The sequence below is a fragment of the Saccoglossus kowalevskii genome, chromosome 5 (genome assembly GCF_978046115.1).
Source record: "Saccoglossus kowalevskii chromosome 5, keSacKowa6.1, whole genome shotgun sequence".
Classification (NCBI taxonomy): Eukaryota; Metazoa; Hemichordata; class Enteropneusta; family Harrimaniidae; genus Saccoglossus; species Saccoglossus kowalevskii.
Genome location: NC_140645.1, coordinates 7,704,344 through 7,721,817, shown reverse-complemented (window position 1 = coordinate 7,721,817; position 17,474 = coordinate 7,704,344). Strand labels below are relative to the sequence as shown.

General features: G+C 34.9%; 1 protein-coding gene and 1 long non-coding RNA gene across 5 annotated transcripts; one reads left to right on the top strand and one right to left on the bottom strand.

Moving 5' to 3' along the window:
* The first annotated feature begins 62 nt into the window (after nucleotides 1–62).
* Nucleotides 63–4,833, top strand: LOC144344784 (uncharacterized). Of its 2 annotated transcripts, none has more exons than XR_013419259.2 (4): nucleotides 63–140; nucleotides 347–823; nucleotides 3,960–4,048; nucleotides 4,543–4,833. It is a non-coding gene; the product is annotated as an uncharacterized LOC144344784 (long non-coding RNA). The 2 variants fall into 2 exon arrangements; XR_013419260.2 differs by having other exon boundaries at nucleotides 3,960–4,052.
* A 4,366-nt stretch (nucleotides 4,834–9,199) lies between these two features.
* LOC146745470 (uncharacterized) lies at nucleotides 9,200–16,653 on the bottom strand. 3 transcript variants are annotated; one of them, XM_085499508.1, is made up of 5 exons: nucleotides 16,559–16,653; nucleotides 11,921–12,107; nucleotides 10,730–11,058; nucleotides 10,388–10,477; nucleotides 9,200–10,035 (listed from the first exon to the last, which is right to left on the bottom strand). In XM_085499508.1, exons 3-5 carry the CDS (start codon nucleotides 11,051–11,053, stop codon nucleotides 9,859–9,861), a joined length of 591 nt encoding a protein of 196 aa, XP_085355634.1. In that variant the 5' UTR covers nucleotides 11,054–11,058; nucleotides 11,921–12,107; nucleotides 16,559–16,653; the 3' UTR covers nucleotides 9,200–9,858. The 3 variants fall into 3 exon arrangements, with proteins under 3 accessions (XP_085355634.1, XP_085355635.1, XP_085355636.1); XM_085499509.1 differs by lacking the exon at nucleotides 11,921–12,107; XM_085499510.1 differs by lacking the exons at nucleotides 11,921–12,107; nucleotides 16,559–16,653 and adding an exon at nucleotides 11,715–11,862.
* Nucleotides 16,654–17,474: the final 821 nt, after the last annotated feature.

Below are 17,474 nucleotides of genomic sequence, written 5' to 3'. Positions count from 1 at the left end.
AGTAAACAACATCCTTGAGTCCGTGTATGTGGAGATATCGCTTACAATTTTAATATTATATTTCTTTGCGGGGCGCTGCATAATATTTGTGAAATGAGACGACCTGGAAGAGAACGAACGCGATTCATTCCTGTACATTGGTACGGTTAGTGCGTTTCAATTCATCGACATATTGTCAATGATATATAATTTGAATTGGGGAACGCGTATGTCATTTCCGTCTGGGGTTATACCAAGCGCACATGTCGAGTTTGTTTTAACCACGGGGTTTTGTCTATGTATTTACCCACTTGATCGTGTTGAGTTAACCGTGTTAAAATATGCACGCAATTCTTTTATTTACCAGGTCTGCAGATCACCACGTATTATCTCTATTACACGGAGGTCGTAACACGACACGAGTTCGTCGTCGATGGGGTTCTCGGTATATCGTTATACACATCATGTACCAATCAGGTCATTGCCGTTAGCGATAACCGCCGACTAGTCGAAATACCAGCGCCGTGCACAGGCACTTTTGACGTATGTTGTAATGCGATTATCCCAGCATTTTTATTATTAAACAAGTGTTCTATTAAATAACGCTGCACAGGCCTTTAGAGTCTGAGTTCACTGACTTTAGACAAACGTTTTAGTCGATTTCACGCATCGATATCATATATCTATATCACTGGATTACTTAATCACGTTTTTGATTAGTGGGATTATTATGTCTCGCATAACTGAGGCGTGCCTAGCAGTTATATACTGTAATGCAAACACTATACCCGTATCTAAAAGTTGGTATCGCTCTATCAGATATAAGACTGACATGAAGCAATATGTAAGTATAAATTTATATTTTGAAATGCTGATTCATGTGTTATTCAAACCCCTAACTTTTTTATTTTACCTTTTTCCAAAAAACCTTGCAGTGTGTGGATAACGAATTACGCAATCAACGGTCGTAGTCAACACGTGTACTACGATATAAATATCACCAACTACGGCAAACATACGTTGTTATTGTTTCCCGTCACGTCTAATGACAATTGCCGGTGTTAACGAGTAATTCATATCCAACCTTCATTATAGAATTTATGAAATGTACTCGTTATATAATATGCAATAACATCACAAGTCCAATATTTGTTACTCTAAACCCAAACAAGTTCTGATTCTGAAAAGTTCTCATTGGGGGGGGGGGGGTCTGAATTTATTTAAAAATTCCTTGAATCTGTTTCAGCTGGTAATATGTGTTGGGTTCCATTTAAAACAATGAAGAGTTTTAAAAAATGACGTCTATGACTGACCAGTTAGCGATCTTGTGCCATTAGCGATGGGGTAAAGATAATAATTAAGGCGCTCAATCCACAGTTTCATGTCAGATGTTACGTACATCGTCACGAGAGGGCGCACAGCAGTTTGTAAATGTACCTGGTTAGGCAGTGGGAGCCTTCAATATACGATATGTCGGAGCCTGAATTTCACACGTATCTGTGGATTGTGGAATAAGGTTGTATTATTTGCCACGCTCCATGTGCTGATTTAAATACGCCACATATCACCCGAGGAACGGAAGAGCTGGATACTCAAGAAAGAGATTGACTGAAGCATGGCCAGCAATGCCCTGTACAGCTATCACGGCTTACACTAAAACCAACAAGCACACTAATGCAGTCAATATGCAAAGCAAGAAATAGACCCAAACAAACTAATGTATACGAGAATTAGAGCGGGAGGGTCGTCACCTGCGCACGCGCGGGATTTGAGTTCCAAGCGACGATAACAACGCACGCAAAAAACTCAAAGACTCACCGATAGACGCTTTCTTGTAAACAATGACACGCTATGGCCATCTGACGCATGCTCAGGTGACGACTCCTCCGCTTTAAACCTTCTTGCTGAAAGTTAAATATCAAAAAAAAAAAAAAAAAAATGAAACATCACGGGCACAGTGCCAACATCCGATATTTTTCTATGCAGGGGTTATTCTGGATTTACCTAAGCATGAACATGCACGTACAAAAGTTAATACATATATCAGAACATCGGAATTGCATTAATTACATTTGATAATTCTATCTAATACGTTTAATGTCGAGATACCTACACATACAACTATATGAGAACTCTCAATTTAAAATTAGATTTAAAAGAGTTAATTATTCATTGGGTTTTAATTTTCCTTATTTCGCTGACTCGAAATGCGCTAAATTAAAACCCAGTGAATATGTAAAATTTAGCATCATCTAAATGATAAAACCGTGCATTTGAAATGGTAAATCAGCGAAATTTAAACCAAGTGAAAATTAGTCATTTTACATTACACATTTTAAAAGAAAATGGTTGTGTTGAAATGTACAAGATTTGTGAATAAATATAACGCCAATAACATTTCTGGACAACGTCAAAATAAATGTAATTTACACTGAACGTACTCCGCGTACACGAAGTGCACAATAATATGTATTATACAATTAACGTAATGATCAGTTATCTATCTGTGTGTATGTTATTTAAGATCAGCATAAATTATCATGTATTAGTGCATTTTTTTTGTTCCGCCCAAATTAATGAGTGGTTATTTAGAACTAAAATTTCTGTTAGTTCATGGTGGATTTAATGAACAACAAATAATTGTATTCCACTAAGTGCATTGTGATGGTTACATGTCGGATATCCTTCCATCAGTGGCGACGGCACCCTCAAAATTTCGTGCCGCCGCGTCTGTTCCGGTGACGGTTATGCGCGGAAACGTGAGGGTTTCTTTCCCTCTGCTATACAAACTAACTGGAACCGGAACCGGAAATGTAATTTTATGCAGTGCAAGCTTCACAAAACTCCCACACATGCGATATATTTTGAATGCAGTACCACTTGTCACCCCATCAAACTGAAGCTGTTTTTGACAGTAGTTGTTATGCAAATGTTCTACTAAAGGTAGAACCTGTCCCACTACAATCCAAATGTGTTGTTTTTTAAGATAGTGACTCGTGATAAAGGTAGACCCTGCCCAAGTACAGCTCAACGGTTTGGCCAGACCTAGTGACCTATCCTTACTGAAGGTTGAGTCGCTCCGCAGTGCAGTCCATCTTTACCTGTTAGATCATTGATGTTCTATAAAGGAGCAAACCTAATTTAATTTATATTGGATTTTGTAAGTCAGAAATTTAGTAACAACAGTGGTTTGAGTATGGAGATACTGATCTGGTAGCTCGTAAATGTATCAACCAGAAGTCCACCACTGAGGGCGCACATCACCACCCGCTTTTAAAATGATGTTATAATCGTAAAACATTAGTAGAGAGGGGGACCCCACCAAAAACCTTCTTAAACTGTAGAAAACATCACAATGGAAGTAAAAACTCAGCCTTAGAAGGAAATAGCGCCACCACCAGATGTTGAAAGTGACGTACAAAACCAAATATTTGGCCGGCGCCATCACTGGAAAAGTCGAGAAATACGCGAACCACGTGACTAAACAGAAATATCATCATACCTATCAGGTTAGAGTACTACGGGTTGCCTCTGGTACATAATTAATAATTAATTATCATGCAATAATAACATCGCCACGGTTACATGATAATTTCATATAATCTTACCTAATACGCACATTTTTCTTTTTTTATTCTTAATTGAGTATGAATACGTGGTTGGAATTATGTCTTATTTCCAAGAGTAGCAGCATGTTAGGCCAGAAATAAAAAAAATGTTCCTAATTGCTCAGAAGCAGAACAGAATGCACTAGAAGCATATTTAAATGTTTTTGCAACTCCCCCAAAAAGTACGGACACAACTGCATTTCCACTAATATAATTGATATTTGATGGAGTTATGACTTATATTATAATGACGAGAAATGTTTATGTTGTGCTAGTTTATATGTATATATTTCCATATTGTAAGTATTTTTATGATAGTTTTACGTTCGTTATTGTTCAACGAATATTGTGTATATGATTATTTCTAAACAGCTTGGATTGGTATCAGATATTTCAACGGAGATTGGCGGCAATGTTGACAAGTGGACCCCTGACAGGAATACCCCCGGCTGTGTATATCTGTAAGTAAGTACAATTTCATCGAATATGAACGACATATTACATTACCGCCATGGCAACGTACAGCTTTGCATTAGATAGTCACGCTGAATCGTGGTAGGGACATGTGCGATGTATTTTTTTTATAATAGACATATTTGGTATAGCAAATGAAATTGTTTGTCGTACTGTTTATTTGCCTCTTTATTTCGTGGAGAATTACTTTTAACAAGTCGAACAACTGTAACATTGTCTATTCAACAAAGTATCTTGCATTACTTGGGACGAGTTATGTTCAATGTGAAAACTTGTCACCGGGAGGTAATCTCGACTATATCGGTAGAACGTTCCTTCAGTAGTCGTCGCACATTGTACGTAGCTAGCGCTGATAATTAGAATGTTACCGGTGTTCGAGTTTTCTAAAGTTCATATAAAGTGTGTGGAAACTTTAACTTTTAGAAGCTTCAAAAATATGTTAAGTACTTTAAATGCAAAATAAAATATATTTATGTCATAGGAAATAATGGAAGGATATAGAAATGAAGCAAATTCAATAGACGTTCAAGAAAACAATCACACTGACCTCCATCTCTAAGGATAATACTTTCACTCTATACTGGACACTGAAGTAATCTTTCCTAGATCTGACTACCTTGGTCAGCTCCGTGGTCTTATGGGTGATGCTGATGGCGAAACTCGTAATGAAATGACTTGCTACTGAATTTGGAGAAAGCTGGGAAGTAAATTGAACGAAATGAGTTTATTAATCAATTTATTAAAAATAAATTTCAGACATCCTTACAACATATGCAAATGAGTTTGTTTACTAGGAGCGTGTGTGTATACAATTATCAAAAACAATGAAGTTTAGTAGTCGATAACATAACATGGTCGTCCAGTTACTGCTAAGCATACACTTTTAGAAATTGCCAGAATACTTGAATACTTAAATATTTGGTTCATTAGAGTTTTGTTTAGCTGATAAACTAAATATGGTTACATAGTACGCATATGACAGTAATATTGTTTTAGTCAAATATTGTTTTAATTGCTTTTGTTTCAAATTCGACTAGCACTGTTCTTATTCTGAAGAGGTGGACAACAACATATGTCCTAGTTGGTACACATGTTCCTTGGGGCAATTGAAAATTTGTCATCCAAAGAGACACTACGAAATAAGGCCTAATTTGCATAATTTATGCAAATTATTAAGAACATTTTCTAAATATTATTGAAAAAAAATATTATTCATGTCAAACAAAAATTTCCAGCTTGATATAAAATGTCGATGGATCAAGCAGAAAAACATCATGCAAAATAAATCTTGTAATCTGCTAATTAGTACATGAAAACTATTAATTCCGAGGTTTTTAAGCACTGCATTTCGTGGTACAAACTTCCTACATGGCACACATGTTCTTTGTATCAAAAGGAAAAGATTCATCTACAGAGACACACTGTCTCTATGTATGCATATTATGCATATTAGATCCTCAAAATTCACCAATGAGAAAAAAAATGGTCTTACTTTGAATGATGTCGAATTAGGCAGTAGGGGGATATCTGAACTAAATTATACTCAGTATTTGTTTAAATAACCTCGAAATTGCATATAATGTGACCTTGTAAAACGCTAGCATTGTGAGTTTAAACATGGCCGGAAGTCTGTGGAAACTTCTCCCAGACCTGGTTGTCCCTCTTCTGTCTTTGATGAGACATCTGTCCGTCAAGTTGAGGAAGATCGACACATTACTGTTCGCCAAATAGCCCAAGAGATCAAGATTAGTACAGGGTCTGTGGAAACTATCATTCATGATCATTTGCATATGGCAAAATAGTTTACAACGACAAACTAAGAGTTGCCCATCAATTTACGCTGAAAATATACAACGGGCAACGTAGTATATCAGTTCTTTAAGTTCAGGGTAAAACGACAGCAAATTTGGTTATTTCCGCTATTTACACTGGACGTATCAAACGCATAATTCTAAATTTTCATCGTTTCAGTTTCGATAGTTACACAAGGGAAATTCGAACGTTTATTTCCCCAAATGTAAACAACGGATTTACTGCAAAGCACGTTGCTAATCCGACAAGCGGTTATGACGGAAATTCGAATTTTTATGCAGTGAAGGTACCAGATTTGACACCGTTACCTCGATTTGACCTCAGTGGGCTTCTTGGTTCTTTGAAAGACCCATGTTAGGTCGTTTCTTGTCGGATTTGACTCCGGTCAATTCGACCATGCCAAGTTCAAATAACGCTAGTGCGCAACTCTAAAAGATCTGCAAAACTACTTTCCCCCAGGACTCAATTTGGCCTCAAATTGGTACCAGGGCAACCCTTTATTGTTCCCTTGGCGGCTTATTTGTTCCTTTTGGGGCTTTTGACCCCTTGACTTCAGCTTGACCACGTGACCTCGATTTGACTCCGTGAGCTCGATTTGACTTCTATACGCTTCTTGGTTCTTTGAAAGTCCCGTGTTAGGTCATTTCTGATCTTATTTGATTCCGTTTTTCGCTGTAGCCGGTCAATTCGATTTGTTTCTATTTCCAAACGTGCTGGTAGCGACCAAATCATTTTTATCACAGGGAGTCAATACCTTTGTGTCAGTAATATTATTCTGCAAATAGATTTGCTGTGAAATAAGTATTAAGTTGGTGAGCACGAGCATTTTCAGGATTAAAAAAACAGAAATATAAAATTGCTGATCGATCGATAATTCTTTAAGCTGTTAAGCCGAGTACTATATTAAGAACTCTAGGTTTAAATACGCGTTGTACTATTCGCTATTGTAGAGTAACTTTTATATTCCGATAATGAAAGCCAACGTTTTAGTAGTGGCGTGAATAGTGGGTCTGGATAGTCGTGAAGACAGTCAAATCCTGAAAGCCCAGTTGATGTCTATCCCACAGTGCTACCTATATATCCACAATATGCCTACACGAGTCATCACATTATGAGTGTTCACCATAAGGTCCATGTATTTGTTTCCTTATTGACATGACTATTTTGAGTACTATACACGTCAGGTATCTTTGGATTTTGTTTTCGAAGTTTGTTCTTAGACTATATACGACGTAAAACTGTCACAGGGTGCTAGTTGGGCCGAGCTAAGATTTCGCATTGTCCCAAACAAACAGCGCCTATATCACCCCTGTGAACTTGGTTCCTTAATAATTTGAAACATAAACATAAACAACAAGTATCCGCTCCACGAGTAAGGTTTAAACAACGTACTTTATTCCACACACCTAAAATATGGGCAGGACAAATCTAACCTGTTACAAACGGTAGAGGGATACACGTTGTATTATTACACAACAAATATAACACTATAATAATTTAGTAATAATATTGTATAATATTTCCACACGGGAAATATCTCCAGCGATTGATTCTTGGCCCAATTTTAATGATATTGCTAACTCTATCAGAGCCTCCAATTTCCGCCTTTTCCGGACGACACCAATATTTCAAATATCTTACAACTAACATTATTTATCACAACAACATCAACATTGAATTCCAGAAGGTCTGCAACTGGTGCAAATAAATTAACCAACTCAGACAAAACTAATTATATGTTAATTAGAACACCCCAGAGAGCAATCTATACTTGTGATAACGTTAAGATCCAAAATTAAACTGTAGAGGGCGTCACATCTACAAAGTACCTGGATATGACAATTGACAATACATTTAATTGGAAAGAACACATAGAACAAATTTGTAAAAATATTTCACCTAAAATTGGTATTTTGTCTAAAATTGGTTATTTGTCCTACGATCTATTCTTATCTTACTCAACAACTCCCTCATTTTATCACATACTACTTACTGTATTGAAATCTGAGGTAACACCTACAAAACCTTTCTTGACAAAATTCTACTACTCCAGAACAAAAATTGTTTGCTTGATTTTCTTGCCCCAAGGCCCTCTTATTAAAACAACTAAATATTTTACGCATCTATAGGTAAATTCCATACCTGTTTGTTTTTTTATTCTTAATAAGAATTCGCTTGCCCATAATGTTGAACACTACTTCAAACACGTCAAGCATCTAGTTCCATACATCATATTCCAAGAATGAATCTTATTACTAATCAAAACATTATCACCTATACAGCAGCAAACAACTGGAACTCACTTCCTGATTCCATAAAAATTATCAAAAGCAGATACATATTTAAAAATACGTTAAAACTGTATCATATGAATCAGTAAATGTGTCATATTTAAAAGTCTGTATATAATTATTTGTCATTTATCATCAAATTAAGTCTGCTTTGCATTTAATTAATAACATCAGTATTACGGGATCACTATTTTGTATGAACCATATCCGTGGTCCTCACTATAATTATAATTATTATTATTATTATTATCATTATGTACATTATTATTTATATTATTTATTGTATATTTTCTGGCACCAAGCACATAAACATATGCCTGCATTTTATCAAAAGCTCTGGAACATATGATTCGCCTTTGTCTCATTGAAATTTCTAGCCGAAATGCACTCGCGGAGATAACTCGTATATTATAACACCTCTTCTTAAACGTCTTCGTGTCCACTCACTAACTCACAATATACACACTTGGTTGCACAATTCATTTGAATTTGTGTATTTAATTGAATATGCAGACAGGCGAAACATATGTATATGTTTTTCTAATTAACTATTCAAAATAGCGAAACGTTTCGAACGTCAGCTTTACTTTAGTAGTATATAAAAATGATGATTTTGATCACTCTTTACCTGTTACCGAAAAAAAACCACTGCATATTTATCAGTCCGAGCAGTGTTTATTTATTCAGCTTCACATTATGCCTGTATTCTAATGCAGATTGTACCCCACTATACTTGAATTTATATGAGAACCATTTCAATTGTATTTTCATATTGATTGTAAACTACTAAACCTGTGTCTATGTAAATGTACAATGTAAACTAGATATGTATTTGTATTGAGACGTGAGTATGTAGATTAAGTTGGCAAACCAATGCACATTTATATCTCATACTTAATATCTCTACAATGTAAAATATTGTCTGTCAATCAGCACACTGACATCCATATGAACATTGTAAACTGTTACATCATCAGGGCCACAAGTCTATATGACGAAATCTCGCCAAAATTAAAAATTGCTAAAGATGCAGTATAATGTTATAATTACATTTATTACCCAGTTATCGATATATGAATTGAACTAAGAATATGCACGATACATACACCCCGATACAGGAAGACTATCATTTACACACAGGCTATTAGAGAGACGATCATGTAATGATGCTAATATATATGTAATTCTAAAATAATTACAGTAACTTTAATTTAGGGCAATAAATTACACTTAAATACTGCCAGAGTGAATTAAATTGTCCGATCTATTACTGTGTCTATATATTTGTACAATTTAATATTGTAGAATCTGTGTTTTAATTATGTTCGCCTGATTACTCGATACATATATTATATAATTATTCCCAATAATTCCCAGCTTATGTTTTATCTCATTTTACATATGCAGTATGTTAAAGTGCACGGCGCGCAAGATTTCAATTTGAATGAATTGTACTACTCAAGCATTTATTTAATTATAAATTAAAACCTCTATATTAATTACTTAATGCGGTTAATTTCATTTAGAATTGTGTGTACATGTCAAATGAACTTAGTCTCATACGCCAACGGAGTACACATCACAGCTGATATCATGAATAAATGTTATATACCAAATACCAAATTTTCTCAAACTACGCAATTGAAAGAACATAACTATTGATAACTAGCACAAGATAATTAATTCTCATCTTTTTATGTACTAGCCTGAATCCAATGATTAACAATATTAGGATCATCAGAATAATATTCGCAAGTATAGTTGGTATACACATCATATTTACGAATAAAACACATTCTATCTCGCATTGAGTCTTCTTCAGGAAGTGCCGCCTTAAACTCGATTTGCTCGGCGATGACTGTAGGACAATCCTATATGTGAACAAAAATTGATTTAAGAAATCAGAGGAGAACATTTTGAAACGCAATGACAAATAAACATATACAACGACTGAATTATTTCTTACATTCGACACAAAACAGTTACTTTGACTGGATTATTTCAGCTAGTATTATTATATCAAATTCAAACATTCCATCATCATTTCAGTGGATTTAGTTTATATAATCTGACATGAAGTATTATATATTTAAAAAATAATTAAATAGTACAATTTTCAAACCATCACAACATCCAACCTCAGCGCTAGCTAAACTTTAATGTTTTATGTGTTTTTTTTGTAGTCTATGTTGGCATATAAATAATCATCGCAATGAAACTCACCACAATTTTACAAACATTGTGAACCCACGCGTCTTCTATTACATCGATCTCACATTGTTGACAATTGTCAGTTGGCACCGCTACAATTCCCTGTAAAACAATGTATATACTATGTTTTAAGTAATAAAAACAGAATAATAAAATAATCTTCTTAGGCCACAACATTAGAAAGTATTGTTCATTAGGCAGTATGAACTTCTTGGAAATTTCTATCGCACACAAACGCACCATTTTACAATAATATTTCACAAAACATACTCAATAATGTTTGAATTGAATTAGCAAATTACATTGTTGATGGCGCGCTAAACCAATTTGACAGAGAAATAAAAAATAACATACTATATCACCCTTTTTAATGGAGTCGATTTGCGATGCGAGTATGGAGACATACTCAAAGTGGCGTGTACCAGGTATGAATGCTGCATTTCCATAATAATATGAAAAGTGAGACCTAACATCTTTTCCCTTAATTCTATTTTCAATGTCTGCCATATAAAGTGGGCAGGTGAAATCTTCAGTGCATACACTATGCCATACTCCATTTTCATACATGACATCATTACAATCCACGCAAGTGCCATTAGCTGGGTTCCCAGGGTGATCATCAGCATTTGATGTAACTGCCATCATGATCAAACCACAAATCGAAAGTGATGCAAACATAGTTCCTGTAAATAAATTGATAGATTAAATAAATAAATCCGAGACAACGAATAAAGCAGCGCAACATTCAACACAATACTCGGAATGCTTTTGATGACTTGACAGATATATGTGTAGTCTAGGAATGTTTTAATTGAAAGCGCCTAACTTTGACCTCTCAGATCAAATCCCGTCGGGAAGTGTTCCTGTATCGTGCATTGACAATCATGTTCATTGGCGACTGAATCAATCATAGCTAATATTTCAGACAACGTAATTAAGTTTTATACAGATTCAGTGTCGTGGAATATTATATTTTTTAATTATCACGGTTGAGCATGGTTAAGCATATTAGGTCGATGCAAATTAAACTCTCCAAAACTCCATCCAATCCCACTCATTACAGTGGCGCATCGCGTCCTGATTTCACATTTTGATAAGGTGTAGGATTCATTATTTTCAGATTAAATCTCTATTGGTGGTTATTAATATTTACTGTTGTCTAAGAAGTCGAGTACACTGTGTCTCCAACAATACAAATTTCAGTGTATTGGCTGTCGCACTGTGACGTCATTTGATTACGTTTTTGCCAATCAGCTTGCGAATGACTAACGCATGTCACTCACTGATAGCTGGTGATATGTTGTGACAGAGTTGTTTTTTAACATGAACATTTAATTACCATAACAGCTAATGACACCATTACTGTATCTTCAGGTGCAAATATTATTATTTGGTACTGTTGAGCCTTTTTAAAAATCGATATACTGGGGATTCAGCCCTTTGCTATTTATGGCGTTGTGTGGGCTGATGAGGTCCAGTCAACTGTTAGTACGCCATCTTTGATGAAAACAAATTTATATTGGAGTACAAATATCTGATACATACAAGTGTGTGATCCAGAGTCATCTCTTCGATTTGTTTTAGGAAATAGTAAAGGTCTGAACGCTGAACAACTTAATCATGTGTTCAGTTGCAGTGATTCCAATATTTGGCGGTCGGGTCTGACGAAGCATGATATAGTTAGTCCTGGGAAAGCTGTAAGATTGCCGTACCGTACCTATCGATGTCCAATCTGGAAACAAGACGAGATAAACAGACAAGAAACAGGAAGATATACGAGCCCATTGGCTTCACCTTTTGTATTTTTCTGATATAACTGTACCTAGTTTGTGATCATTATATCAAGGGTGTGTCCACGAATATGAGTTTGGCCATGACATCACTGCTTCAAATCAAGCAGCATTTCCACTGGCTAGAATTTTTGAAATTTTGGGTATTTTAGGTGGGCGATATATTATGATTTGCTCTGGCAAAACAATCTACTTTTATTGCTTCAAAGAAAAGCCATTTTCCCTGTAGAATAATAACAGTTCATGTCTATTTCACAGTGCTACCTATGCGTCCGCAATATACAAAAACAACAGGGTAGAAGTTTTTTTAACCAAAAAAATAGTTACTATATCTGATTAATTCGTTTAAAAGATTCCTCTCATTAGTAAATAGCGCCCTCACTCCACAATATTTAGAATGAGTGGTTGGTCAAAAGTTTGATGAGTCAGGTGCATCTATTGGCTAAGCTTGTTGTACATAGATGCAAATGAGTATAGGAACCATTAATGCTGTAGGGTGTACTGGGAGGGGTGGAGGCTTTCATGTTTGTAATGACTGGTTGTAATGCGGTATCTTGTTGTTTTCAAGATGCAGCCTGATATTTGTTGCTTTCTTGGTTGTTCAATTGTGGCTAAAATGTGTGTGGAGGGTGGAAGATGTGTTTATTGTTTGTTGAGTCATTGTTTAGACACCCTGCAGCTTGAAATGGTATGGTCCAAATCCAAATTCGATATGGTGGTGTTGAATATCTGTGCGATATGGCAGTGTCATCTAAAAACCACGCATCAAAATGATTTCTGTTTATTTATTTACTGTTGTAGATCATGAGAACTAGCCATTGAATATGATGTCGGGAATAAATGGTTTTCTGAACAAGCTTTATTAATTATTGCTGGCAATATTCCAGTATGAATTGGGAGCAAACTGTGACACCAAATCTAGTCGTTGTATTGTTATGCTTCTAAAATATTTTTTTTTAAAAATAAAATAAATTAAATAGAAATATTATGTGTATTTGTGTATGTGGAAACATGGCTTGCCCACTAAAAAATATAAAGAAGTGTGGTCTGCAGTTCTTTTTTTTTAATTTTTTTTATTTGTGAAAAAACTGGAGTGTAAACAATAAAACACTCACAGTGCAAGGCTAGTTCACCAACATGTCTATTCTCTTGCTTGAGTGTGAAAGTACATGGTTTAGTGACTACCTCTTATATTTTTAAATTTTAGAATTTTTTTTATTTGGGAAGGTTCTTCTATAAAAATAGAACAGATATGTATATGTAAATTTAATATAATGTTGAAGCCAATTGATTCTATTTTGACGACATACTGCTTCTTATTACCAGCATATTAAATGTTTGCTGCTATTTTCAGATGCGCGGATAGTAACCAAACCATTTTTCTTCATAGGGTGTCAGTTCGCATTTCTTCATTTTTTTAAATTATAATCATTTGAACGCAATATTCTGAGCTATTTGGACGACTTACTTATTCTAACCAATTTCAAACAAAAGCTGAAAACCCAGGCTTTTAATTATAAATAATTCGTATGAATAACAAATTAATGCAACGGCAGCTGTACATGTATTGGGTGGAGTATTTGTGCCACGCTATCCCAATCAACATGTTGGGTTAAACAGTGCGGCAGCGCTAAACTAGAAAAATAAAAAAAAACCTGAATAATATCAGACTTTAAGATTTCAACGGTAGAATTGCGAAAATAATTCCGAAGCAATATGTAGAAACGTGGAACGATTATTTATAGACGAACTAGTCCACTGTCGTCGTTCTGACAAGACACAGTGTATTAGTCCAATGTTCACGGAACCGCCCGATTCCCACGTTTGCGCTGAAGTCGACCATCCATGGCCTTTCCTAATGAGGCGAGGTCGAATACATGATCCTGGGCATTACCAGCGTCAATAGATTTTTTGTTAACTACTCAGATTAACTACCATGTACATACAATTATTTTATAAACTAATTCATATCTTTCTAGTGAGAAAGTGAGTAAAACATACTTTCTTTAGAATGCAATATTTCTATTAACGAAGTCCTGTCAGTGTCTGTTTTATATGTGACTACTATCATTTATTACTTATTTTCTATTAATTTGTGAGCTATGATAGCTATATTGATTACAGGGATTTGTTTATAATACTCTCATTATATAATGTATTTTAAGCCATAATTAGTCCTTTAAGGTCCGTTCCTCCCCATATAACTTGATGTAATGACTTCAGGAACCACTAAAACAAACATATGTCCAAACCTGTGTGTCAGTCATATGATTCTAAGAATAAATGTGCTGTCAAATAAGTATTTGGGTGATGAGCAACGAGCATTTTCCGGATTTTAGAGAAAAAAACAGATTTTTTTTCAATTGGTCGGTAGTTCATTAAACTGTTAATTTATTCACAGAAGCCAGCTTGTGCACAGTAACAACTGCTGTTTTTTCGTTCTCCTTTATATTCTAGAGTAACTTAGGTTCATGATGATGAAAGTCAGAAGTTTGCCATTACACGCTTTAGTAATTGCGTGGCCAGTGAATCAGCGTGAATTTAATACAAGTTTAGTATTAACTGCCTGTAAACATGTCATTATGGATGTTTCGTGTTTATTGCACTATTGAGTGCAAGGGTGTGGAAATTTCCTTAGCGATATATTTGAGGGGCAGAGTGTTTTACTTGTCGAACACCTTAAAAACTGTTCCGAATAGTATTCTTCGAGTATCAAAGTTTTCTGCAACTATTTTCATGTAGTTGGACTTGTTTCATCAGATAAAAGTGTTGACATACTTTTGTTGTTTACTTTTGAAAATAAATCGTTGTTTACTGTTATTTTCGTCCTGCTTCTTTACGTTCCTATTAGTTTCAACGAACTCAGCTGTGTATAAATTATTACTCGAGTGAACGTTGATGTCTTAAAATGTGCATGTTTTTTATATTTTTACTGCAGACTTCATCTTGTTACCTGAATGATGTTGAAATTCTATAATGGCGGTAAAACATATAGACAAGCTAGTAAATGAAATTGCATTGAAAAGTCAGTGTGTTAAACGACGTATAAAAAATGAATACTTCTGAAACATTAAAGGATAACAAATTGTATGTAGTCATTTCAATTGGAGATATAGTTTTTTGATCGTTGTATCAAGGGTATGAAAACCTATGTTAGTTGTGTCTTGGCTCACTGTTTTAATTCAAGCGGCAAGTTAATGTTTTAAACACTGAATAGATGACCATCAGCCAGAAACTTTAGACATTTACGAATACTAAGAGTACAGTATTTTTAAGAATATCATGAATTATGTATAAATATATCATTAACAGTGATTTGCATATTATTTGCAATAAAGTATTCCATTATTTAGCAAATCCATGGTACGGGTTTCCATGAATATGATTACGGTGTCGTTTTCTGAAACGAATAAAGGCGAAGTTATTTGAAAAGGAGGAATAAGTACGATGTAACAAGTATTTAATACTGAAATTGGCTGAAACTTAAATGATCCATTGTCAAATAACAGCGGGTTACGATACTGAAATCTGACAGGTTTGTAAGGACGTCGTCCTCTGCTCGTTACGCTTTCGCGTGACGTTTCATTTAATATACACTTCCAGATTATGCAAATGTTGTCACAGCTATATTGGCCGCCCAAGTGAGTTGCATGATCGTTGCAATAAATTAATATTAACCCAAGCTGATTCCCGTACTATTATTATATTACAACTACTGCGCAGGCAGTACTGTTTCTAATGACATCCAACTTGCTGCTTCATAAATACATACGAGCTGCGGCAACAATAAGACTGCATTGACGTAGCCTGCCCAGAAAGCCAAACCGCAGCGACGATATGGGCAGTATATTTAAACAAACACTAGAATAGCGTGATGCGAGATTACTGCAGATGACTACAATGCTACTTCACATCAGTCACTCGTCCACCAGCAATGTAAATGTAAATGATTTAAAATACAATAATATTTGAAGGAAAGACAAGTTTCTTTCTCGTCTCATTTTGTTATACGAGATTGTGTAGAGAAGGAATTTGCTTGCCAAGGATACTACTCTTAGAAAAAAAATACATAGAATAGAATAACACGCATATCGACAGAGGTACTTACAATGTAATATGTAAATATACTTATGGAAGCATGACTAAATTTTCATCGAGTAAACTGTGAAATTAATATTTGTGATTTGCATATCATTGAGCCAAATTCTCTCTCAGTAGAAGTGTCATAATTTAAAAACACTATTGTTTTACTTACTATTCCAATTATCATTTATATGAATTATTATTCCGATACTGATGAATTTGTCTAGCAGATGAATACAAAACATAGCAACAGTGAAACCACATACACACATACTTAACTAAGCCTTAGATTACGTAAAACAAGTCTCACCTGTATTGTTGTCGTAAAGACAGTCAACACTTGCAAGCCCAGTTAATGTTTATTTCACAGTGATGTCTATGTGATCAATACAACTACTATGCGTCGTCTCTTAAACATTTTTATCATTTTTATTATCTTTTAATCTTTTAATCCTCGTGCCTGGCAAAACGAGGCTGCTATATTGTGTTTTCCCTGTTGTATTGGTGTTCTAAAAAGCCGAGGTAAAACAACAAGGTTGTAATTTGTCTAACCAAAAACAAATAATTAATACATATATATGTGTAAAATTATAATGGTGAAACACAATTAATTATAATTTGATAACGGAGTGGTACTGCCACTTATTACCAGCATATCTATGATTTGTTCCTATTTCCAAATGCGCTGAGAACGACCAAAACATTTTTGTCACAGGGTCTCAGTACAACCGAAGTGATTACCAATATGTTGTCAGGACTTTTATGTCAGTAATATGATTCTGCGAATAGATTTCTTGTGAAATAAGTATTAAGTTGGTGAGCACGAGCATTTTCAGGATTAAAAAAAAAGAAATATAAAATTGCTGATCGATCGATAATTCTTTAAGCTGTTAAGCCGAGTACTATATTAAGAACTCTAGGTTTAAATACGCGTTGTACTATTCGGTATTGTAGAGTAACTTTTAGATTCCGATAATGAAAGCCAACGTTTTAGTAGTGGCGTGAATAGTGGGTCTGGATAGTCGTGAAGACAGTCAAATCCTGAAAGCCCAGTTGATGTCTATCTCACAGTGCTACCTATGTATCCACAATGTGCCTACACGAGTCATCACATTATGAGTATTTACCATTAAGGTCCATATATTTGTTTCCTTATTGACATGACTATTTTGAGTACTATACACGTCAGGTATTTTTGGATTTTGTTTTCGAAGTTTGTTCTTAGA